The 27138-nt window shown below is 40.3% G+C and overlaps 1 protein-coding gene across 1 annotated transcript in view; it reads right to left on the reverse strand.

The window, feature by feature from the left end:
- The window catches only part of nr5a2 (nuclear receptor subfamily 5, group A, member 2), a 61446-nt gene extending 41734 nt beyond the window's left edge, over positions 1-19712 (reverse strand). The window contains exons 1-4 of the mRNA XM_072437864.1: positions 19265-19712; positions 17089-17207; positions 13977-14118; positions 5337-6052 (exon numbers count right to left, since the gene is read on the reverse strand). Of these exons, the coding sequence (XP_072293965.1) occupies positions 5337-6052; positions 13977-14118; positions 17089-17207; positions 19265-19346 (1059 nt within the window). The 5' untranslated portion in view covers positions 19347-19712. The remainder of the gene's footprint in view (positions 1-5336; positions 6053-13976; positions 14119-17088; positions 17208-19264) is intronic.
- Between the last annotated feature and the right edge of the window lie 7426 nt (positions 19713-27138).

Consider the following 27138-nt stretch of genomic DNA (forward strand, 5'->3'; position numbering starts at 1 on the left):
AGTCCGAACAAGAAAGCAAAAACAAACTCAGTGGATAAAATGGATAAAACAAGTAGTTTTCATAAATGTTATTGCAGTAGTTTTTAGAATTGTTTTATTTTTTTAAGATGATTGATATATTTTTGTGTTAATGAAGGAAAATAATAAAGCAGTATTTTGTATCGTTTTTACAATAAATACTAACAAAAACAAAACAATAATATATTATAATTTGGAAATATAATATCTATTTTATGTGCATTTATTTATTTTTGGGCAAAGTTCTATTTTGCTTTCAAAAGTGTCAAAAGTGACCGGAAAACTATACAGTATACAATTGTTTTGCATAAAGTGTTTCTACAGAAAAAAACTTCTTATTGTTTTCAACTTACCAACCATGACCTCATACTCTCCCTGCCCTTCTGCCCTTGCACTTGTCTGTCCACACTTTCATTTTGCAATTCTGTGCTAACTCTGATCTCTTAATCATCCCTTTACCATCTTTTCTCCGTCTCCCCACTCGGCACATTCTTCTCATCTCTCTTGTCTTTGTTTCACCTCCTCACTCCTTCTCTTCCTTCTCCCGCACCATCTGTTTATCCAATATGGCTGTCCCCTCTCAGCTGGGAGCTTTCCCACAGAACGCCGCTTCTAATACAGTTCCTCCTCAACTTAATGGCCCAACGTTCTGCTTTTGCCATTCCTGCAACATGCGGCGAGACAAAACCGGCATGAAAAAAGAGACAGGCAGAAGAACAGAGACAGCAAAGCACAAAAACCTGAATGGATCCCTCCCCAAAGTGTCCCTGGGTGACTAAAATAAACAGCAAAGCCACATTTCAAAATGTCAGGAGTGCTTTCCTCTGAGTTGCACTTTTATCAGGTGGACGCACTAAATATATGTATAAAGTTACATCGTATTTTAGGTGACAGTCTAAACAGAGCAATCTCTTCAAATGGACATGTCAAGTTAGCAAAAGAAAACATGTTACTAACCTTCCCAAACGGTGTAATAAAAGTCTTGAAAGCAACTGTACAAATATATCTATACTATGACTACTACTATTAAAAAATGTTTTACTTCACCACATTATCATTTTGCCTGTAATCTGTTTTTGATTTTGATTTCATCCCCTAAACCTCAAATTAAGTACTTTTTCACAAAGGCCAAATATAAAAAAACTATAAATAAAAAAAACATACTTATATAGTTTTTATACTTTTTCTTTCATTTAGGCTGTTGCACCAGTACCAAGTGAAGATAATTACATGTGTGTATTTTGCACTATGCACGAGGTTACTGTCCAAACACTAGGCCTGTTGCTGTCGTCGAAAACGTGCAAAGAGGAAAGAGGGATATAAACAAATGAATCATCAATAGTCCCGATCGCCCGGCCCAGCTCTGCCTGCTATTGTGTTGGCAGCGGGAGCCGGGCCAAGCGCCGCGCGGTGGAAACAATAGAGGACTATGTAGCTTAGACACACAACACACAAAATACAGCGACCGTCACAGTTCGGAAATGAGTAGCTTTCAAAACTATGCCATTTTAGACGGTCCGCGCAGCTTTTGTCGTGTATTAAGCATTATAAACAAATTAGCGCTACCCACGATGGCTCATTTAGACTCGGTGACTGAGGAGGAGGTCACTGCAGGATAGAAGTACTTTCAGAGTTGGGGGGGCAATGTAAATGTCAGCAGGAAAACTATTTAGTTAGCACACATTGGCTATTAATCCTCCCACTTTGATGGAATTATAATTGAACCACAAAACTCTATATTTGTTCTTTTAGTAAATTCAGACCAAGACTTTCCTCTTACTTGAATAGGTTTTGGACATCCTCCAAAATTAATCACTGTGCCCTTGGCCCATTGCAAACCTTTCCTAAAATCTCATAACAAACATTTTAGTATTTATTAAATCATTTTTCACACCAGACAAAACTATACATTTCAAATAGCATCTGGCATATGCACCTGTCTTCAACTCATTTTATAACATAGCCATGTGCAATAGTGACTTAAAGGTTGCCAATTTTTCTTTTTCCTTCCCCGTGCCATGATTTTAAAAACAGCTGACACAACTTTTCTCAATCAAAAACTGGCCTGATTTCTGAGTTTCTCTTTCTGAAATCCAATGTGCTAGAAATGACGGTCACGCCTCATTCCCAGAAAAAGCGAAACATTGTGTGTCACTGCTAAAGAATGGGACTGCTTTCTGAAGGTGCTCATAAGGTTGTATTATAATATTTATGAGCACGTTGACCGAGGCCAACTTATGGAAACTAAATCTTTAAGCATTTTGGCTCTCTCCCCAAACACTCCCCGCAATCTTGGCTCACTTATAGCAGAGAAATTCTTTTGTTCTTAGCGGTCTAATAATAGTGCGAGGGCTTGTGTTATGTGCGAGTGACTGGCTGTTTCTTAATGTGGTAATGTGTGCGAGATGAAAGCGCATTTATAGTTTCCTACACTCCTGTGACTAAGTTTTATTTTGGTGAGGGCTTCCTGTCTTTCTGGTGTCCAGCTCAGATGTTCTTTTATTGGTCACTTCAGGGCATGCAGGAAGTGTGGTGGCTAGTGGTTTGAACCGGCTTGAAAATCAATGGAAACGCACCTTTCTGGAATGCATTGTTTTGAAGATTTGATGCACGCAGACTAACGTGGTGAATATAGGAATAAACGTATGACATTAACATTGATTATTGACCACTATTTCAATTCACTTTGATTTATTTTGTAGCGCCCAAATCACGACAGCAGTTGCCTCGAAGGGCGACAATGAAAACAGATTAACCAATGTTTACAGGAATTTAGCAATGTCCCAGCCAAATGTCCTGACGTCCCCTGTCCTTAAACCCTCCTTCTTGGCAAGGAAAAACTAACACAGAAATAGTCAAATTGATTCACCCAAAATCTGAACTCTTGCCCAAACCAGATGCTTTAACCGACAGACAATTGGCTGTAGATCTCAGTTAAAAGACCTAAGCTGATCGTTTGTTTAAAATGACAGAATCTCTTTTAAAATTCAAATTAAATGCACAATCCAATGCCGAAGATTTGTGGCAACAGTTCATGGATATGTAAGTTTGATTGTGTGTTTTTTTGTTTTGTTTTGGTCGTAGAGGTTGTTGGCCACAGTCTTAGAACAGTGCAAATCAAGAATGGGCCTATTTAATTATTACGACATATTGCTCTGTTTAAAAAGTGAAATTACGCCCCTCACTTTAATAAAACCAATGAAAACAGTGCAAGGAGTGGCACAGGAGAACATTTAGTCTGATTGCCAGCGTGTGATGAGGGTGGGACAACCGAATTAAGCCCGGGTCATTTTCTACCTTTGTAACACACATCCAGCTCAATTACTATCAGGCTTACGGTAATATGGGTAATCATTAGACACACATAATGACATTTCATTTAGCCGCAAATCAGCCAGTGACACAACACAAGTGGCTGAGGTAATTGAATTAAAATGAGGCTGTGGGGAGCGAGGCGAGTGAAAATGATCATTCAGAGTTAACAGGCAAAATGCATGCAATTATGAGCTGCGACCACACCTTTACAATGATCCACTATTCAAGAACACAAAAATGTCATTATGTGAGAACAGCGCTTGCTAAATGTCAACATGTGTGCTTCAAGTGCCCTTGTGTTTTATAAATGTGCCAAATGTATTATTATATTCACCTCTTTTGAAGTACAAGCTGGCGAGATATGCATTCATAACTGGGCTTTTGTGAGGGCATGGACAAAAGATTGAGGTAAAATAGAATAAAATATGGTGCAACTCAGTCTAAGCAAATGGTTCCATGTGGCACAATGATGCACCCACTCACACAGCAATTAGAGCCTCTAGTGAGCTAACATACAGAAAATGTAACGATAAACGCCTGAATTTACTATTTCTATGCGCGATTGATCAATATTAAAGGGCTAAAGCATTCGTGAGTTACATTTTTTGCGGCTGTGTATTCACGTGTTTCATTTTTTTTATTTATAGGCTCCATTTTGAAGAATTTAGCCCATTAAAAATGTATTATTTTGTCAATTCCTATGGCAATGGACCTCATTTTTCATCTCTGACACACGTGGATATGTAGTGAGAAGGTTTGTGTGTGCTGTTTTATGTCCATTTCCTTTTTATTTATTGTACACTCTTTCAACAAGCAAACAAAACATTTCAAAATCTCTTATTTGACAACCCACAAAAAATATTTATGAGAATTCTAGTCTATTAAAGTTAAATTTTTGTGTGTGGAAATATTACAATGTATTCAGATCACATAAAAGCCATGGGACGAGGTAGCTGCTAGTTGAAAAAGAGCCTCAAGCTTATAGTCAAAGTTTTCACAACCAATAGCTGGAATGTGTCAGCCACTGTAGCAAATGCTTGGTTGTTGCATTTTGATCAGGCACAGGGACAGACAGATGTGTCAAGCCAGGCCCTCCAGCCCACACCAGCCAGTGCACTCTGAATTAATGTTGAGCCAGTGCATAAAAGGCAAGATTAAAGGGGTGTTGGAGATAAAGGACAGGGCTGATGATGAGTATCAAAGTGTCCAAAGTGCTGTCAATTAAGGATGACAACACAGTAGAACAGAATTCAAACAAACGATGGATAGTTTTTAGACCCACAGTGTGAATGAAACTGAATGAAACAGCAAATGTATAATCCAGCTGGTGTCATTCTGGTGCAGGAATCAGCGTAAGGACAGCCACATCTCAGTTAGCCTGTCCCAGGGCAGTTCATCCAATATGGCTGCGATGGCAACTTGGTGGAAGTTGCCATCACCAAGTAAAGGGTGTCAATCAATGATCTTAAAGGTAAATTTTGTAACTATTCTGGTTTACGGTGAAGAGGTGACCCTGTAAGAATGTTTTTCAAGGTAATTTTGAGCCATAAAAATACCAATAAAAAATGTGACGTTTATTATTATTAATAGATGTTTAATGCCATACTGTGGAACATTCTAGGCAAAGCAATAACATCTTCATGGAGACCATAAGGTGGCAGACTCTACACCAGAAAAGTTACATAATGTACGTTGTGTGCAGTAACTAGGGCTGTGCAAATTGTATAGCTGGTATTGTGGTAAAAACGTTGTAGGGTGATTTACTCACTCTATTCTCAAATAAAGATCCTTTTCCACATCTCTTATTGGTTGGCCTCAGCAATGCTCTGATTCAACAAATTACGATGAAGCGTGAACTTTTAGAAGAAGCAGATAACTTCAGTTTCCTCAAGTTTACATGATAAAATGCAAATCGTGATCTGGCTCCAGTAAAATTGTGGCGTTCACTTATTTTCACATCGCCCACCCCAAAGTGTAACTAGTCATAAAAAATGTGAGCCTACCTTAAGTTCTCTGAAGAAGATGCTGCTCCTCGCCCACTCGACAATGGAGAAGAGCGTCTGGTCGGCCATCTTGCACATGAGACCGAAAGTGTTGAGCTTCTCATGCTTGCCGCGGCTGGCCTGCTCCTGCTGAAGATAGGCCAGGATCTTGGCCTGGACCTGGGGCTCGTCCGGTTCACACTTGAGCAGCTCCACGATGAGGTGGGGGAAGCTGGGGGGCGAGCCTGACTGGTAGGCATCCACGTAAGCATACCCCATGATGGACTCCGGTGAGCTAGTGTACGGGTCGGGGTATTCAGATTTGATGCGCGTGCTTTGGAAGTGTCCATATGCCGTTTGGTAACCCTGGAGGCTGCCAGCATGTGGGGGCATGGCCATACTGACCGGGGAGGTGACAAAGGGGGAGCGGTCGTAGTCTGTGGGGGGCAAGGCAGTGGCGTGGTGGTGGTGGTGATGATGATGATGGTGGTGGCCTGTGTGATGATGGCCTCCATGGTGGGTGAGGGGCAGGCCCTTGGAGGCGGCAGAGTGGATGTTCTGGATGGCAGAGGAGATGGTGAGGTCGGTGGGGACGGCCTGCATCACCTGGCTCATAGCCTCGATTTTCAGCCCGTTGGCGCGGATCAGAGCTTTCTTCTGCTGCTTCAGGGCCCGGTCGCGCTTGTACATGGGGCCAAACTTGTTCCGGCCGCCGCGCATGCGATCTGCGCGCACAGCTAACACACAAGACACAGAGAATACAAAGTTACATGTCAAGAAGCGGCTTACAACCAGTATTTTATAAGAACTGAGTGATTTTACACATGGAAAAAGACAAACAAAGACTGCTCTATGGCTCTTCTTTAAAGACATATATGTAACGTTCTGGAGGCGGAAAGTCAGCTGCATAATTCCATGGAACTAAAAAGTTAACACCTTACTTTGAAACATCCTTCATGCAGATACATGAGCCATACTGTGGAATATTATAGTTAAAGGTCCAACATTTCTAAGGAAACAAGCCGGACAAGGCCATATAACCAGGTCATATAAGAGTTAGTTTTGTGTAGGTGCAAGCCCGGTGTAAGGACACAAAAATAAAACCACAATGAAACAAAAAAATACTTTATTGAGGTCTATCTTTTTGCAAAAAAGAAAGTCATATTACTTAACTAAAAAACTAAAAAGGGTTCTTAATTTTGTCAAAGTAACAGTAAAACAATGAATCAATAGCTAATGTATTAATTCAAAACCCTAAAACAATTTGTGTATTTGTTTATGAGTGAAGCACTTGAACACTTTGGTCATAAATGTATTGAGAGCAAAGGTTTGACTCCTTCACTGTGCTGCTCCACAGATAATCCAGTTACTCATTGACCCAACACATTTATTTAACACTACTAATCCTAATACGGTCACTCTCCAAGAAGCCAAAGAGGTTGCAGTGAAAATCTATTGTATCAGATTACACGTTGTTTATTTATATCTACTTATGCAAGAGCTCGGACATGTAACTATTTGTAACTCTTATCCCGGGTTGTTGAGGGACAAAAAGCTGACAATACGAGAAGCCCCGGATGACTGGACTTAATGACGACAGGCCTGTGGCACTGACGTCTGGAGTCATTGAGCGCCTGGTCTTGCCCCACCTCAAGTCCTTCACTTCCTCCTTGATGGACCCCTGCAGTTTGCTTACATAGCCAACAGGTCTGTGGACGACGCCATCAACCTGGCCCTCCACTTCATCTTGGGAAGAATGTCTCAGCACAGGAGCTCCACAGGGCAGTGTACTTTCTCCCCTGCTCTTCTCCCTAAACACAGACTACTACACCTCCAGCCACGACTCCGTAAAGATTATCGTCGTATTTTACCTTATTTTCTTAGTAGATTCTTAATTTATGCATGCCATATTTGACTCTATAGATGTTGCTCTTATTATTCATTGTTTTATGTTCCACCTAATGCCGAGACAAGTTCCTATGTACGAACTGTATTCAATGACAATGGCAATAAACCTTTTCTGATTCTGATTCTGAACATAATAAGGCATATCAAACATAGGGCCCACACCACAGGAGTCCCCAAATGCCCCCCTTCTGGATCAAGCTCGGAGGATCACAGTGCGCGCTTGTGGTGGGTATTTCTAATGAAGAGGGGGCACACACCGGCCTGCTGTGTGTGTGTGTGTGTGTGTGTGTGTGTGTGTGTGTGTGTGTGTGTGTGTGTGTGTGTGTGCGTGCGTGCGTGTGTGTGTGTGTGTGTGTGCGTGTGTGTGTGTGTGATGTGTCCAACTGCTGCCATGGGGGAAACCGCTCTGCTCTCTCCCAGGCGGGGGGCCGATCGTGTTAATTATTCATACTTAATTACCTCTTACACTGATGAGGCCATGCCAAAACCAGAGTGTACAACAAGAGCGCAGACGTCTGGGAGCAACGCAAGAATAGATATATGATCATTTGTGAATACAGGCATAATTGTTGTGTTTGCAGAATTTTGTCAAACTCTGGTGGCCAAAGTTACTACAACTATAAGCTACTATTGGATACTATCAACTTTAGTTAGTAGCAATTAGAGTTGTATTACAGTTTTATATTTTAACCGTGTTTTTAGAAGCTCGAATATGTTAGTGTATTTTACGAATTGTTTCAAATTACGTGAAAACGTCTTCATGCCAAATTTTCAATGTGGGGAATTAGTCTTAGTGTTAGTTTCAAGTGATTGCGTTGACAGGCAAAAGGACATAAGAGAGAAATCTGACGACGGGGCGCATAAGGGGGCCTCGGTGCCGCCTTGAGAGCAATTTTAATGATCACCGTCAAAAAAGTGTCTGTCACTGATCTGGGCAAAAGGAGCCGAGAGATTTGAAAATTAGCAAGCTGACCGTGCTGTGTGCAAAATTAATGTCATTTAAATTGTAAGTCACTGTTTTTTCTGAAATTATATGTGATGACAACATTAAATATATAAAAATTCTACTTCTGGATAACTGTCAAATCTATTTATCACACATTATTCTAGAATAGAGTTTAAGTATTAATGATTTATGCACAAAAGGGTAATTAATGAGCTGAAAATGTAATAGTCAACCCAACAGGGAAAACGAAATTAGGGGCTGAATACACTCCTCTCCATCCTCAGACCCAGGGACCTACACATCACAAATAGCAGAAATGGGGGAGGGCGGGGTCCGAGCGAGTCTTTGTCTCTAATTAAACAAGGTGATTTGCATGCATGTAACACAAATGAACATGAGGAGGGGTCTGGAGAGGGGAGGGCCAGAGCTGAGAGATGCGGAGAATGATGGAAGGATGGAACACTTTTTGATGACATGAAATATACATTATGTTGAAAAACTGTGTAATTTATAAAGATTAGGGGTTCAAAACACCGTTGCTTGATAGATAATAGTGCAGAAGTCATTGATAAAGTGGATACTGTCCGACATATCTACTAAAATTACGAGTCATGCTCACTGTCCATATTAACTAAATGTGCGTGCTTTACAGTTAAAATCAATTGGCTTGCAAGTGGGAATTTTGTTGTTTCTTCAATTTCATACACTAGGTAAGAGATTATGCATACACTTTCCCATGTTTCAACAGCAACTTCTGTCATTAAATGTTCTGCAGAAGCATTTTGAGGACTAAGGCAATGTCAAGGCAATTGCAACATATCTTACTTATTTTCTCATATAGAAAAAACACCTAAACTAATCTACTAAAGAAGACAAGATGAATATTCTTAATCTACTGAGTGGGGAAAAAATATTTGCTTTACATTATATCATAGAAACACATTTAATGGTAAAACTCCTATAACAACTCCAATAATACCTGCAACAAAGCCAAAAACAGACAAGAATTCACCTTTTACCAAACCAATAACAAGTTTGCTGTCCAAATTAGTCACCAAGGCAAACAAATAAATACAGTAGAAAAATGTGCAACAAAACAACACTTCCTTTTCCCTGGCTGCAGTGAGAATGGGATCTTTGGGGTTAGCGCTGCGGCTAAGGGGCTACTGCCATATTGAAAAGGGCTGAAAGGCTAAAAGGCTGTCGGAGTCTCCCGTTCTGAATTCCCCCTGGCTAACCCTGCTCGTCTGCGCAGCACAACGATCCATAAATTTACAAAACTGACCCGGACCAAACCCCTCTCTCCAAAAAAAAAAAAAAAAAGAAGAAAAAAAAAATACCCCCTACACTGCCCCCTATCCCAGCCACACACGAGCACTCCAACCTCACCTCTTACACTCTGATTTATGGTTGTTTAATATACAGGAATATTAAGTGCGCGTAGGTGAGCATCCCTGTCGGACTCGGGGCATATTAATGGGCCCCGCGGAGGCTTGCTGACACCCTGTTTGTCATGTCGTGGCCCGGGCCCTTGCTCCGGATGCGCCCCTTTCCAATGCACACACATGAATACCTATGATACCTATGCATAAGTAATGGGACAGGTCCGCGCCCGCTCTTCCAGGCTACTGCGAGGAGGCTGATGGAAGACGGATCAGAGAAAGAGGGATTGAGACAGCGAGGGAAATAAAAGAGGATAGCAATACAGTGTGGGGAAATACCGAAGAAAAATAATAAATATAAAGAGTGTAATTTCACATGTAGATCAATGATATGTCGTGATTTCAGATGTCATGTGTTATTAAAGGTAAAGTAAAAGACATTTTTATCAAGATTTGACTGAATCATGACACAGATGGAGTTTTTTTTAGTACAAATGTAGATTTTGTTTGAATTTAATACAAATTGAATCATTACAAATGTGTTCTGAGTTTGTTGATTATAAAGGGAGTCATCAGGATTCACATTTGTCTGCCAATTTCAACTATTTCCAATCTTTCAAATGAATTGGCGCTTTATGATACACATAATTCCCACAGTATTGATTTTATTCAGTCTTTGTCAACAGAAAAAAGAGAAACGACCATCTGCAGAAGTCTTACAGTTCTTACAGTTCGTTATTCTTCCTGTATCCACAAGTGAGAGAGATATTATTAGGCAGCTCACTGAACCATTTGATGCGGGGCAACTTGTAGCGAGCATAAAAAGAGAGTAAGACCATAGGGAGCACTTCTGGTATACGCCTCATCAGCTTCTGTGAATGACCTGCTAATAGTTTTCACCACAGTGGGGTTTATAATATTCTCTCTCAGTATAGAGTGACTGAAGTATCATTTATACTGCAGTAAGCGTATTTGCATTTTAGACAGCAAATGCATGGGACAGACTATAGCGAAACATAGTTCATTCACTCATTTTCTACTGCTTCATTTTGGAGTAAAAAGTAGATATAATGTTGTTGCCTGGTCAGCAAAGATGTATGTTTTCCTGTACTTTACAAAGAGTCTGATGTTTGTGATGGACAGGCAGAATAACCAATGAGAAACTGTTATGTATGTGTGGCACTGGCAGCTAATGAGAAAAAAATTAAGAAAAACATCTGAGAGGATATCTTTTTTGCATTTTGCTGTGCCCTCCTGCAATTGAACAGAAAATAGGAGGGACTTACTCACAAGGCTCCAGTCATTTTGCAGTAGGCGCCAAAGTGGGTAGTAGAGGAAGAATACTGTAAATAGTAGAAGCAGTTAGAATTGTAGCTTTATTCTTAGCACTAGCTCCATTACTCAAGTAACGCTGTGATTAGGGATCAATAAGTAACAATGTTTTTTACTTTGAGATCGTCTTTCTGATGACTTTGAAACCTTATATCAACGCATATCAACATATTTTGGACTTATTGTGGCATTGTCTAAAGTGTCCAGTACATCAATAGCCATTTAAGATGCCAGTGGTGTGTCTGCCACGTCACCTGATCTGACTGTGGCCTGTCTGCCAATGATGAAACAACACAGACAGATCGACACAACACGAGTTCACCGCACCACAAACGCTGCCAACAAAGCAATGCACACTGAGAATAGCACCGTGTCAAGTTTTAGCGTATACGATTGTTGTGAGAAGAACTTTGGAATATTGTCACATCTCTTACACAATGGGAAGTGAAATAATCTAATACAAAGAAACGCCTTATTTAAGTTTATTAGTGCATTGCTAAAGAGCTAACGAATTGTGCTTTTTAACATGAGGATCCATGAATTGCTTTCTCTTTGCTTTCCGAGTGGATCTCACCTTCGCTGTGGTATCTCTTTTACCCACTGTAGTTTTTGGAATTGTTTATTCCCGGGAAGGAGGGTCTGAGAACGTTTATCCATTTCCTGTGAATGTTGGTTTATCTGCTTATCTTTTATTGACTGTTTCATTGTTTGATTTTCTAACTTTCAGTTCGTTAAATCAACAATTGTGAGGTGACTTTTTTTTATTTTGGGCTCTAAAAGAATAAATTGAATTGAGGTTTTAAGGCTACCTATATTATGCAACCAATTTAATAAACTCAAGCTTTAAATAGGGATATAAAATGTATTTATTTAGTTTATTATTTTAGGATTATATATTTCAATAAGATATAGTTAGTTATTCCTAAAATCCCAACGGCAATCCTCTACTGTACAAGAAAACCAAACTATCTTGGCTTTACATGCTCTTTGGCCCACGCATGGACAGCTTGCAATAACAAAACACTCAACCTTAAACCTCCTTTTTCTTCACACATACATTTCCAGATCAAATGACAGTGCGGTGCCTCTTGCCCATGGCCTTCTGCGCACCTTTTAAGTTTTCTCATGCATATATACATGTGTTTACAGAGGGGAGAGCCAGGGCATTTACCGTGTGTATGTGAGTGTGTGCGTGTGGCGGAAAGTGTCATTTTTTTCCGCACTGGAAGCCCGGTCGAGTGGAGGTGGCAGCAATCGCCCAGTGGCCCCTGATGGAGAGCCGCTGCAGGGCCTGTCGTGCCCCGGAGCTACCAGCGGAGCCAAAACATCTCAAACAGCGCACACACATAGCCCTCCCCTGCTCTACCTGCCCGTGTGAGGGGGAGATGACAGGCCGAGACATGCTGCCCGCCGGCCATTCACAATTAACAGCAATTAATTATACTATGCACTAGAGCGCTATGAAAAGAGAAGGAGAGATTTGAGTTGGATAACCGTTAGAGAGGGGGAAATAAAGGAATGAACCCAGCTGACATTTTGGGTATACAGTGCACAAAAAGTTTAAAAAACATTAAACAACAATGAGTCTCCAAACTTTGAGATGATAATGTAGAATTTGGTAAATGAATTAACCCTAACCCTCAAGACAGGGTTAAAAGCTCTTTTACGCAATAGTAATGACTCATAACACACCCAAAAAAGTTTTAAATTCTAAAAGATTGTAAGATTTAAATTCAACAATATTTGACACGTAATCACCATGTCAGCTGGCGTGAGGAAATAATTGATTTTGAATCCGATTTTTCTCCACTGGGAGTAGCCGACTCCCACTATGTCACTTCGGTATTAGACCTGTTTGAATAAGCTCCTGATCCAGGTTCAAATAAAACAAAAGAACCTTGAGACGGCGAAGCCAAAAGTATCATCATTACCATTGTCAACTCAACGCCAGTTTGAATATTTTATCTATTACTCCATCTGGTCAGGTTAAAAGCAGATCCACTACCAAATCTACAGGCTATAACTCCCCCTGAACCTGTACATGATAATACTAATATGGCATTACAGTGAGTCGCACCTTCAAACAAACAGCAAGTAATTGACCTTCTTCACTGCAGTTAAGTAAAGTTTGAGCAAATCAATTTACTACAAAATGATTAATTAATTCAGCACTTCACTGATCTGCAAACATGTTAAGAAAATATAGCTAAAATGCTATGTTTACATGACAAAATGTGTATTCATGTCTATAGAATATATTTTTCTTACTACTGTTTTTAGATGCTATGTTTAAGTGCATATTAAGTAATTGTATGCTACTTCTGTGGATTATTTTGGGGGTGTGATGAGTATTTAGTGAAAGTAATGGAAGTAATGTTAATAAAACAATATCAGAATTATGTTCCCCCATGGCAAAAGATGTTGAGGATCTCACGGATACAGGCACGTCACATTTACAACAAAACCTCGCAGGATTTCGCTCGCATGTGTCCCATACAGACGACGTTATAAGTGAAATATTGCATCAAATCCAGTAGAGCTTCGACAATATGTATTACAACTGTAGTGTCACATGTTAACAACAACCATGTGCTACTTTTGCAGTCCCGTGTTCATATACTGTTTGGAGGTGTCAATTTCTTTCTATTATTAAAACTCTACAACCTACGCATCAATTTTGAACAATGTTATTGCTGCTGCTTCACTTTTAAACCAAATCATGAAGCCATTATGGAGCAACCAGTAAATCATAGATATACATTTTAATAGACACGTTTTTAACATAAACCCTAATTTGAATTTACTTGTATTTATCTATAAGGGGTTTTTATACATGAGTGACACAAATACTCACAAATCATGCCAACAAAAGCTAAAAAGTGCATTAATGTCTGCCGAGTCCACAAACAACAATATTTGCTTTGAATAAAACATAAACAATAAACTGTATTTTGATCAGATTGTGTAAATTAAATTGAATAACGTTCAAGTTAATTTAGTTTCACAATAACCATAATTCAAAAAAGTGATGTTGTGAAATAGTTACAAATAAAAAAGTGAATAACACACATACAGCTGAACCAGATGCCTTACCTTCGAGCTTCATGCCGACGGTGAGGCACTTCTGGAAGCGGCAGTAGGGGCAGCGTTTGCGTTGGGTCTTGTCGATCTGGCAGCTCTGGTTCTCGATGCATGTGTAGCGCTTGTTGTTCTGGACGGTGCGCTTAAAGAAACCCTGCGGAGAGAGCCCAATTAAGATGTCAAGACCTGCTCTGACCCCGGCGCTGAAGCTGCTAATGGGTCTATTCACTCACAGACACACAGAGAGTTATAGATACAACTAGAGCGACTGAGTTTGATGGTTGGGAAACAGGGTCGGGTTGCGCAGTTTGAGAGGGGAGGAAAAAGTTGGGCAATATTATTTGAGAATGCAACTGCCACATATCATACAAGATTAGTGTTAACTATAAGGCTTGAAGTTTAGAATCAACATTCTATATAATTTGTTTTGGCAAATGTTCAATGATAAAGGTATAGGTTTTTTTGTTTGTGTAGCTTTGCACATTAGGGAAATGTAATACAAGGCTTTTAATATTAGTCAAATTTGAACAACAACCATAATTATTTTGTCCATAACATAAATTCAAGTTGCATCAAAATTTTTAAAAAAGAGTTAAAAAGAACACAATGAAAAGGTACTTTACTCCTTTTCAGATGGATTAGTGTTTTCACATTTTGTCCACTTAAGCGAGCCCTAAAAACATGCATAAAAAACTAAAAATAAACTTGACAGATTCAAGATGCACATTTATGAATAAAGTTCTGCCTTCATGTCCTCGGTCTAAAATTTACCAGGAAAGGCTGCTTAATTATTTAAATATATGAGCATCACAGTCTGCAAAATCCAATAAATTATATCCATAATTCACAGTTCCGGGATTACACACATTCATGCCTGCAACATGGAATTAATTATTGGTAGCTGTGGTGAAAATCCAACGAAGGGAAGATGGTATTAACGTATGCCAGATCCATAACCTGGGAGGAGAATTCCTAAACCTGTCTTTTAGAAATTAAAATATTAAAAGGAAGGGATGTCAATATTGCACCAAACACAAATCTAATTGACAACCTGCATCGCCTGAGACGTCAAAAAAGGGGGAGAAGAGAACAGTTTTGGACTCTGGTTTGCCTCAGAAAGCCTTTTCAATTCATTTTCCTATTTATGACACGGCATTCACTATAAATATCTGAAGCAATATGCGATTTGAGCTACCTTACAATCCCAGAGAGTTTGCCTGGTAGTGAAACTAAAGAGAGAACGTGCACATTTTTGACTACAGTGGATTTTACCTTTCAAAAAGTTGACTAAAACATGTATTGTATCAGTTCAAATCACAAAGCAGCAGAGTTCAATTAATTCTTTCAAATAAAATCTGAATATCTAAACATCCCTGACCTCAGATTCTAAGAACTTTTCAACAGTTGGTCAAAAGACAGCAATAATACACTTTTTTTTTGCCTAAACAAAAAATGACTGCTTATTGAAATAGACTCTTCAATACTTTAGAAATAGATACAGTGTGTGTCAAAACAAAATTATAAAAAACTTTTTTATAATGTATTTCTAATGTTCCACACTATGAGAACTGAGAGCTAAATTGTTGCTACGGCAGACGACAGTGCCTTGTGCATGTGGAGGAACAAGTGGAAATAGTTTTCTACAAGTGCGTGTGTCATTTGAGTTCAAATACAAAGTAAACCTGTTTGAGGTGTACATAGGTTGATGTTGTTTTCAGACAGAATGAGATTTTTGCTTTGGTTGGTGAAACTATAAAACTGTGCGCTCTGAAGTGGCGGGACTTCCGCACCTGCAAATCTCTTGCGCTGCTTTGCTGATTGCAGATATTTAATGCTTATATGCCCATGTCAACAATCAATATCTTGGACTCATTAAAAAGGCTGTGTGCATTTTAAAGGCAATCAATGAAGAGCTTCGTGTAATTATCAATAGCATTAATTCTTTAATAGGCATATCCAGCCCTTGATAGGAGAGCTCTTCATCGGGCTCTCAATGTGAGGGCTCTAACTGCACAGGGAAATGTGTGTCGGACTAACAAGCCTCAGAGGCAGCGGAGATGCCACTGACGTCTGCCTGCAAGCCAGCCCTTAGCATCTCAAGGTCATAATATGGGATCAAATCTATAACATCTGCTTTGAATAATGACCACATAGGCAAGAAATGTGCAGCACCGCATCAATACAACGAGCTGCAATTTTTACTCTCAATAGTGTTAACACAGAGACATTTGTCTTAGCTTAATTTTCTGCTGACAGCTTTACGGAACTAAGAAAACAGCTATTAGCCCAGCGCTGAGGGGGCTGGGGCAGAGAGGTGTGGGATAAATAAGTTGTTGATGGAGCACAGATTAATAGTTGGGCTTTGTGTCACGTCGTTATGAAGAGCACAGCACCTCAGTGAGTTCATAATGAACTGGTGATGAGTGGATCACAGAGGAGCAGGCTGGGCAAACAGCCCCAAGAGCAGAAATAACCTCTGCTGCAAAGGACAAAGTATCCCATAGACAAAAAAGAAAAACTCTTCTATTGACAGAATCTTCAGCATTCTTTTAACACTAAAATATGTCATTTTCTGTATCTTTAAAGTATATTGGAAGTCTTAAACAACATATGTATTACATATGTATAATTGATTCAAATACACTCTGTGTTATTAAAGCCAAATTTGACTGTCACAATTTGTTTGTGTTTTTACACTGTAAATGCTGCCATAATGTATATATTTTTTTCTGTAGTTAAAAATATAAATGGGTTAAATAAAATCCATCAAATTGAAAAAAATCTAAACTGGTGCAGGCACGCACACAGACAGCACGGACAGCACGGACAGCACGGACAGCACGGACAGCACGGACAGCACGGACAGACAGCACGGACAGCACGGACAGACAGCACGGACAGCACGGACAGCACGGACAGCACGGACAGCACGGACAGACAGCACGGACAGCACGGACAGCACGGACAGACAGCACGGACAGCACGGACAGCACGGACAGACAGCACGGACAGCACGGACAGCACGGACAGCACGGACAGACAGCACGGACAGCACGGACAGACAGCACGGACAGCGCACCCCCGGACGGAGCGATGCCACAGCGCTCCGTGCGCCCTCACTCACCTTGCAGCTCTCGCAGGTCAGAAGTCCGTAGTGATAGCCTGAAACCTTGTCTCCACACACGGGACACATCTCGTCCAAATCTTCGTCATACGTGTAGTCCATCATTTTTAATTGGGGCGCTGCAAAAAACACGGAGAAGTCAGAAAGTCTGTTTTGCCCCAAAGCAAAATTCTTCCGTCAAAAAGAAGCTCAACGTGAAAGTAAGGCAATAGGTCAGAACTATGTTTTACAATTAAAGACTGATTGTGGACTCCTGAAAATAGAGCGGAGGGAAAAAATTAAATGAAGAAAAATGTCTAATGAATATGCATGTGTCTACAAGTCGTGAAATTGCCAAGGCAAACGGGGAGATATTAAAGTTAAGGATCGGAGGGGAGAATGTCACCGCTCACAGACAAATGAAGACAGACAAACTCTTATCTCTGCTGGTGAGTTTAAAAAATAAATAAATAAATAAACCAGGAGGTGTGGAGAAAATACTCATACACATTTGACCAACCCTTGTCTCTAAAAAATATCGCGCTAGTAAAAAGTATTTAGACATTTTACGCCCGTCTTAGATATTGTCGCATTTTGAGCAATAACAGCGCAAAGAAAGCAAGCAAACAGATCCACGTTTTACTGCCAGAGCGTTTATGGCTGTAATCGTATAAAAAAAAAGCCAAGATCAAACACCTCGCGGAAATATTTCAGACACGTTAATCCAAGGCCTTGTAGACACTTTGACGCACCAGCTTCACGCGCTCTCAGTTCTTTAGCGGGAGATTTTAATTGGAGGTGATTCCTGGTTTGTTATAGTGGCTCTCCCGATGCAGCTGCAGCAACAAGTCCCCCCGTGTCTCTGCCGCGGTCTCTCCCTCCACAGTCTTTCCGCGGAGCAAACTTTTTATTCCCTAACATTCCGTAGCTGTGATGCGCCAGCGGCTCGGTGGGCTCAGGAAGCAATTTGTGAATTTTGCGTCAACAAATAATCACCTCTGCAGTCTTAACTGACAGATGCACAGGAGTTTAGACAACCACTGACATGTGTTTAAAATACGCGGTGCATGCAGTCCAATGGTGTTGTTTTTTTTCCTTTTCTTTTTTTTTGTTTCTTAACATTGATATTTAGGCTTTTTAAATAAATTATTCGGGGGGAAATGCTGCTGCGTGTCCGAAAGTGTCCACGTAGAGCTACCTTGTTTTAGAGGCGGTGTAAAGCCAGATAACGGTACGTCCTGCTCTTGTTTGAGTGTGTTATCAACGCCATAAAGTGCAGCGGGATAATTGATCAGCCCGGCGTATTGACATGAACTACAACCGATGGAATTATACTGCCTCGTGTGAACTTCATTCACTTTTAGCAGTGCACGTCCAGAAATAAATCTCAGGTGACATATTATCGTAAACAAATGGAGAGAATTATTGATGTAAGCTATTTAAGATTTTTTTTTTTTTTGGTTTGCGATAACTATATTAAAAAGACTTGATAGAACATCAAAAAATAAACCTGGAAATAGTTTATTATAAGAAGGAAAGAATGAGCCGATTGTTAATGTGCCGATTTATGTGCATTCTTTGAAAAGGCAAACGTGTCACTGACTAAGGCCTTTTCATAAATACGAATTTTAATAGTGTAAACATCTTAAACTTTTACGCCTGCGGTCGTCATTTGAATCACGAGCCACATTATGTTTAGGCCCAAAGAATAAATATACGTCTTTGGGATTGTTCCGGCGATTAAACGTTCAACCTGCAAAAACAGTGAAGTCATGTCAGATTGATACAAATTTTGAAAGAGCCGTAACTTATCATAAATATTGAATTGAGTTGAACGTTAACTTGTCATAAATATTGAATTGAGTTATATATTTAATGAGATAAAAAATGACGTTGCACGCTGTTGTTGCACATTTTACGCGTTACTGTAAATGATAACTACATCAACAAATCAAAGACAAAAAAGTAAAATAAATCAATTCACACACTCTTATGACTTTTAATATAAACGAATACACGTGGCAGTTGTAGTGTGGTAATTTATGACCAAAGAGAAGCTCTACGGTTATAAAACAATAAAGGTTTAGCCTACAGTTACACAATACTGAACATTCCCGGCAATAAGATTTACAAATGTTTCTAATCTCAAAAGTTCATCTTAAGTATCATAAAAATAATTTGGAGCAAAGTGTCCTACCTTGCATATTCCTGGGCATACGCCCGTGTTCTCCATACGATCGAGAGAGTCCCAGAGATTCAGTCTCGACTTTGGGCAGCATGTCAGCGCTGCCGGCCTGAGCTGGAGACTCCGCGCAGCTCGGCGCCTGGGCTCAGGACACCTGGACCAGCCGTAAACCAAACCAGCAAAGTCCGTTCAATGTCAACATGAACTTTTAGAGACTTATGTTGGACGGACGTAGGAGTCAGCCAATAGGATCAACCTTGTCCTGCTCTACAGCGAGAAGCGCGTGCGGCGCATACATCTAACTTTAACTGCCGCCCCTCGGTGGGGTTCTGGGTCTTGCATCAGAGCGGGACTGTCGGTCTGAAAGACCTAAGAAATAAAGGTTCTACTCGCTGGTGCTGCGTTCTTCTGAACATAAAGTGGGATTATCTGAATTGCCCGGACCGTTTGGAGATGTGGAGAGCTGTCTTGCTCCTCCGCCTCGCCGCTTTGTTTACGCTGCTTTCTCCAATAGGAGACGCATGCGGTCTTGTGACATCACTGAACCTAACCCAATGAGAAGAGAGGACCGGAATACATCTCCTCATAGCACTTCTATCGTACTAAAAGGAAAAAGCTCAGCTGTTAAATGTCGTTAATGACCAAGTTTAAAGCACAGCGAGAAGAGGTGAAGACGCAGACTCTGGCGCGGCTTGTGCCAGAGAGAACTGCATTCTCCTTCCGCGTGTACAGTATGTCCCACCATAGAAGGCCTGTACCTATAAGCACCGCGTCTATGCTCTGACTAATAACACGGTGCCGTTAAAAAAACATCTCATAAACCTTAGATTGCATACAGCACATTTTTGCTTAAATAATATGGAAGACCTTAGTAAGACTGCTTCTCGTGGCTCATGGTGCAGTGACCAGTGATGCGGCCTCGGGCCGATTTGACTACGAATCCGCAATACATTATGCACCATCTCCTGAGGAGATGTCGGGTAATGGGAAGAGTGGGGATCAATTAATGGTGGCTGTTAGAGTCGGGCCTTTTAGCCACTTTTAAATAAACCAGTAAAAACTATTAGCCGATAGCACTGCTCAGATTACCATAGACCCACGACTTCTTCTATTGAGTGTTTTTTTAAACTTCCTATATTCTGTGATCTGTCCTTTTCCTCTGTATCTACTGCGTTGTATCAATGAAATTTCCCCACGTGTGGACAATAAAGGATTATCTTATATTATCTTATCTAACGAACAAATCACTCACGCGCCACTCAAAACGAAATGTTACCATGCTGTGAATACGCATCACATGGTGCACCGTTTTCTCCTAATCAAAGTCTACCAATGTATGTATTTTTTATTTGTATTTTTTGCAGACGAAATGTACAATTAGGTAAAATACAGTTTTATTTAGTATTTTGGCATGTAACGGGGAGCGGATGTGAAGTTACAATTGTCAAGTAAGAGTGAGAGAGAGAGAGAGAGAGAGAGAGAGAGAGAGAGAGAGAGAGAGAGAGAGAGAGAGAGAGAGAGAGAAGAGAGAGAGAGAGATAGAGAGAGAGAGAGAGAGAGAGAGAGAGAGAGAGAGAGAGAGAGAGAGAGAGAGAGAGAGAGAGAGAGAGGGAGGGAGGGAGGGAGTCATGAGGAGGGAGCAGTTATAAAATGACACAGGCTGATAAGAGCTCCTCTGGTCAGATAGCACTGCTGGAATCATTAACCATATGCATAGTCCCACAGACGACATGAAGAGCGCTCTGTAGAGACACTGAGGACAAGGAGACTCAAGAGCAAAGTCAGGTCAGGACGTGGAGAAGACTTCTGAAGTATTATCAGGACTGAGGAGGTTTATTCACTCGCACAAGTACCATACGACTGGACAGAGGGTCACAATTTTGATGCATTTAAAAATACATACTTTACCCTGTAGTAGGATGCACTGACCACAACTACATGAATGTGATTACTTTCTTTGACTTTCTATGGCCCGGGTCACGCTCTGCCCCCTGCATGTTTCCTGGGCTCTTGTGGGGGCTCGGTGCAGGACGAGTTGAGGAAAGGAAAGCATGTCTGTCAACAGCAACTGTTGACATTCGTGTTCTGCAGATAAACCTCTCAGGATCAAACAGGAATCAGCCTTTAGAGTGAAAATACATGTTTGCGCGCACTGCCACTTACAACCTGACCTGCAGTGGGAGAAATGTATGTTCAAAACCAGATGTTAAACAAAATTTAAGCATGCAAAACTTCTAAGCATAAATGTATTCTCTATTAATTCCCAGTTGTCCTCGTTCTTGTAAGTCAGTGGCAAACCTTACTTGCACAAAAGAACATAACGTTAAATCAATTTTAGCTATGGCACAGTCAGAATATGTGTTGATGTGAACCCTGAATATAATTAGCTGTATACCATACCATAACTCTAGCTCTCTAATAAAAAAGCTTTAACTTAGTTTGATCTTTGACTAAATTGTTACTCTCTGACTTTAAGTAAACAATAACTTTATTGAAAAAGTGAAAAATAAAAAAAACAATAAAGCAACCATTACAACAAATCTTAACACTATTTAGAAATACATTGATAGTATACACAATATGTAATTGACAAGAATCTAATAATAACTGAAGCTGGGCACAGGTAAAAGCATTAACTTGTACTCATAGGGGTACAGTAGATGTCAAGTACTGCATCTCAGTGAGTTGAAATGTGTGGAAATCCGCCCCTCACAAACACGCACACAAATCTCTTGTACAAACACATTGCCTCGCAGAAAGTCCAGGAATATACGCTGCGGTAACTGACTCATCCAGGCAAACCGCTCCTCTGTCCGCACAGTAACACACTACGGCCCGGCCAGCATGATAATTAATCTGCCGGAGTCTTGGTGCTCTTCCAAACCCTTCTTTAGCAGCAGACATATAATTGTTATATCTACTGTCAGCGGCTTTCAGCTTTGGGATTGGACTTCCTTTGCTTCCCTTTTTTCCCAAGCATTGGAATGGTCATCCAAGACATCATGATTTAAATATCCCAACTTAAAAGCATGTTGCAATCCTCAATATACATACCAGACATTGCAGTCCATTTCAGGTAGTCTCCAAAGGGACTTTTCTCAATAAGAGCACATGTTTTTGTAATGGTGATAAAAGACATAAACTCTTGTTGTTTTTCTCACTCCGTTGCTATCTTAACACTTGCATGTGTACACGCTGCCGAAGTCCCACTGTTAGATCCATTAGTGGGTCATGTACCAGTCATTGTTCATTGCTTCCTATAAGCTTCTGTTTTCAAGAGCCACCGTGGCTAACAATGGTGCTCAGGTGCTCAGGTCGAGAGAAAGCTAAACAAAGTACGCAGCGCTCGAAAGAAAGCGTTGTGTGCAGAATGTCGTTGCATACCGAATGTCAAGGCGAAAATCAATATTGGATATCAACGTGTGGCTGTAGAACTCGTAACTCACAGCAACTAAGTCCATGGTCTTTCCGTGCAGAGTCTCCAGTGTCTAGGTAGTTTTTCCTCCTTCAACTGCCCAGAAATCCTCCAGCCAAGCCTGAGAAGAGATGGCTCCTTGTTCAGCCGCTTACAGTATGACAATTAAACATATTTTGCATTTATTCACTGGTTTTAATGGTACACATGCGTTCTTACCCCCCATCTCTCCAAAGATCTGACTTGTAATTTGGCCTGCTTCATCACCCGCTCGTCTATTTGGATATCGATCGTATGTTAATGTCATACTTTGCAACATTCTAGGCAATAAACTCCCCATGGCTGTTTCAGAAATGTTACCTATAAAATGCAAGAATATCTTAACACTTATTTTATCTTATTGGGGTCAAACAGTTTCTTTGTTCGTCCTGCTCTTTATGTGAATCCTGACAGTGTCTGGTACTGGCAGCTTAACACCGGGTGACACGGGGTCATTGTGCGGTTGGCCGTAACGGTCTGTTTAGTGGAAAAACCTGTGAGAAAATTGACAACTCTTTAGTCTTATTGCATTGCAAATACTATGGTGCACTGGTGGACTGGTGTGTCGCAGAGCGGTCAGTTGTGACAGACGCATTGTATCCCCTCTGGCTGACCCCTGGACTCCCTCTCTCTCGCACTGTTCACTGCAGGCACCAGAGCGTTGTGGCTTCACTCAGGCCCGGGCCCTCTCTCCAAATGTGCCACTCCATTCACTGAGCTAATGACACGGAACATCAGGTATCGAGCACCTCCACTGCTAATTAGAAAGCATGAAGATGTCACCAATTTATTACTTCCTAAATACATATACCAATGTCAGAAGTCAGTGTCTGGCTTGCCAATTATTCTTACCTAAGTGTTTTGTTTTTGTAATAGTGATACAGGGACTGCACACGACCAGGGTGCGAGTTATCAATGCTTCTTGGTAGTTGTAGGCTCAAAAATTGGGCAGATATGTAATGGTATGATATGATGATGATATGTGTGGACTCTAGTTTACACACATTTTCACCAGTTTCCTCATACTGTCAAGATACCAAACTGTCTGATCTTGTGACGTTGGTCTCTTTTGCTTCAATTTCCCATATACTAGTCACCCACCCATCTAACATTCTGTGATCATCCTGTGTGACATGTGAACCCCCTAATTTATAAAAATTACCACACGAGAACATGAACGTGGGCTATATCTGCATTTTTATATATTGTCAAGAGCCTGAATAAGTGTGTTATTTTGATGATTTGTCTAGTAAGACCTTACTTACGATCCATAAAAGAAAGCTGTGGATGAGTCTGAGTGATCAGCTTTATGGCTCTGAAAATAGGCCGGGTGATGGGGGTATTGTTCTTTGATGATAAAGCGGGTCGGTGGAAGTGTTCTTCTGTTTACTTACCTCTCGACCGGGGTATAACTTTTGGGGATGTGGGGGCTTGTGTGTTTGCCTACCTGAGAGGGCCAGCTACAGAAGTGGTTGATTTGCAGGTCACTTGTTTATTATGGTCTGTGACACTTGTGTGCACAGAGACCTAATGGAGAGCAAATACACATCCTAACCATTAACTTTGCCATAATGTTTGGAAGTGGAGAGGCGAGGAAACATTATCTACAGGCAGTTCCTCTCCTGGACTCAAGGAATGTAGTGTGGGAAATGTATAAGTACTTTTGGAAGACCACACGGGCGCTGCATCACAACTTTGCAGCTGTGTTCAAATTCACTGGCCAATTAGTGTTATACATTTCTACAATGTATTCTACAATATTGATGCTTTCAAACGAGTACAAGCGGTAGAAGATGAATGAATGAATCAATAATTGGACAAAGGTTTTCACTCTTTTGTCCTGTTGACAGAAATCTGTTTTATGTTGCTATTGTCAATTACTACAATTATATGTTCTTGTTTTAATGAATGCCCCAATTCATTATGACAAAGAAAATAATAATGTTCAATGTCACCTTCATTAATCAAAGATTAAGTTTTGAAAATACTTGTGTACCCCTAATTTGGAAACACTGCTTTGTTGTCAAATAAAAGTAAAATAAAGTTTTGTAGTAGATGTACAGTAAAAACAAACTGTCCTTGCTTACTGAGGAAATTATTTGTAGATTTTTTGCCACTTTTTCACCACTCAACAGCGAGTTCTTGCCTCAGAATCATCCACAATCAAATGTATAAAGCTTTTACTCAATGAAAACATTACAATCCTTTTACAGCTGGCAGTGGGAGTGAAGAATGAAGGCAGGTCAACACACATCTGACAGAACTTTGGACATCCACGCTAATGTTAGCTTGTTTTATCTGGACCCAGCCTTCCTGGACCGAGTCTTTCTTTCTGCCAGCTGCCCATTTCAACTATTTAAATTGTCAGTCACTTACTGCTCCATTCATACCTGTTAGTTTTACATTCAAACTTATATATTAATAGCACGACTCCAGATGACCATGGTGCTGTCCAGAAATGTGCATACTATAAAAAGTATACATGTTGGGCAAGTCCACCAGACAGGGCTTCCTCTGGGTCAATGGGTAAGGCAAACGGGAGTAAATGGGACGCCTGCTTACTGATTAGCGACAGTAGGAGTTAACCTGAGCTGTCATTACAAAGCTTAGATATCAGTTAAAGAATTTATCACATGCTAATTAGTGAAGCTTTTGTTATTCAACTCCTCCTTTGGAAAAATAGTCTTCATAGTTTATCAAATTGTGTACAGTAAAAAAATGGTTATATTCTCGACAATTTACTGCATTTCAGTCTCATCCCCATTTCATGTTGTACTATCCTGTAAAATACAAAAAAAATGTGGCGATACCAATGATTTAAGTTCTAATCCAGTACCAAGTAATCCTAATTAAAATATTACATTTAGATACCGATACCAATGAGTAATAAAATGCACTGAAATGTCTCTACTATAAATAATTTCACTTTCATGTATTGAGGCTATCATTGTTTTTGCTCCACCCAAACTTTAACAAATTTTAACTTCAAAAGCATGCGCAGTGTTGTGAGTTTAAATCCCGACTTTCACAACCTACTGCACGTCCTCCCTTCTCTCTCATCTTCCATTTTCACGTTTAACCTTTCTGTCTAATAAAGTCTTTGGAACAAAAAAGTCTTTAAAGAAAAAAAAAAAAAAAAAAAAAACATGTACAGATAAACTAAAATATGAGCAAAGTAAAGTAAAATGTTATTTAACAAAACAGAAACAGTTTGATCTTTTTTGCAAGAGAATCAAGACTTTTCCTTACCTCACTCAGTATAGATGTTTAGTATTGGTCCGCCCATCATGAGTAAAAGACATTCGGCAAACGGTGGAGGTTGGGAAGTGGCCCGGAGCAGTAACAACGCTGCATGTCCAACCCCATTAAACTACTACTGCAAGCTAGTACAATTACAAATACTTTCAACTAAATGGAATGAAGTAAGTCAAATTATATTCATGTCAGTTATTTCTTCAAGATACTTTTACTATTGTGCAATACAGACTAGACTTATTCCATATTATGTGCACATCGTTGTGGACCACCCACGGGCCGAGAGCACCTCTGGGTGAGCACTGGATTAATTATGATCTCGTATGAAGTGGTTTTTGTGGTTAACTTGAGGTGAGGCTGCTCCACCTGTGAACGCCGTCGCTGCAAACCTCAAGTCAGCACTCTGACACAGGCCGGGGTAAAAATGACTCTCAGCTTACCTTAACTTTTTCTAGCCCTGTTGCGAAAATCCAACACAGATGGTTTATATTTGTGCAGAAATAAAAAGTCAAGCTCTGTTTTGAGAAGTGCATGAATTTCCAGATGGATATACAGTGAGGAGAAATATTGGATTTGCCCTTTGCTAAGACCCCGGTAGATTTAAATGCTGCTTCAATCTTGTCCTGTCGTATAGGTCTTTGGGTGTCGCCGGGCGTTTGAGGTGTTGTACCGCTTGTCGTTGTCAATAAATCTGTCACCGGCTGGAATCCGTCTCCAGTCAGAAGAAACAAATTGTGGCTTGGGTTTAATGCAGACGGGGGGACAGGAAGGATGAAGAGGAAAGGGCACAAGGAGAGGAGGGAGGAAAGAGAGGAGGTAGAGAGGAGAGAAGTGGCCTGTCAGCCCAAACCATTTATCATCCAGACAAAATGGTGGCCCTTGTCATTTTGTGCTGACCAGCCGAAACATTCTGCGGTAAGCAAGTTTGAAGATGTCATGCAAGTGTTTCATAAGGGTTCTGATATGATTGCCAGTTCCTTTTAATTCTCGTGAATCTCATCAAATGCCCTGATCAAGGATTTCAGTATTTCAGTTTGAATATTACTACTACTACAAGCCTTAGTATGGTATGGTAAGTTAAAGCAATATAACTCATTCAAATATTCTAAATAAACCCACATACATACATCTTAGCCTAATGAAATAATACAAAAAATCACAAAATTCAACCAAATGT

This window comes from Eucyclogobius newberryi, unplaced genomic scaffold (genome assembly GCF_026437365.1).
Source record: "Eucyclogobius newberryi isolate DKJ021-1_F unplaced genomic scaffold, fEucNew1.0.hap1 SCAF_9, whole genome shotgun sequence".
NCBI classification, from domain to species: domain Eukaryota; kingdom Metazoa; phylum Chordata; class Actinopteri; order Gobiiformes; family Gobiidae; genus Eucyclogobius; species Eucyclogobius newberryi.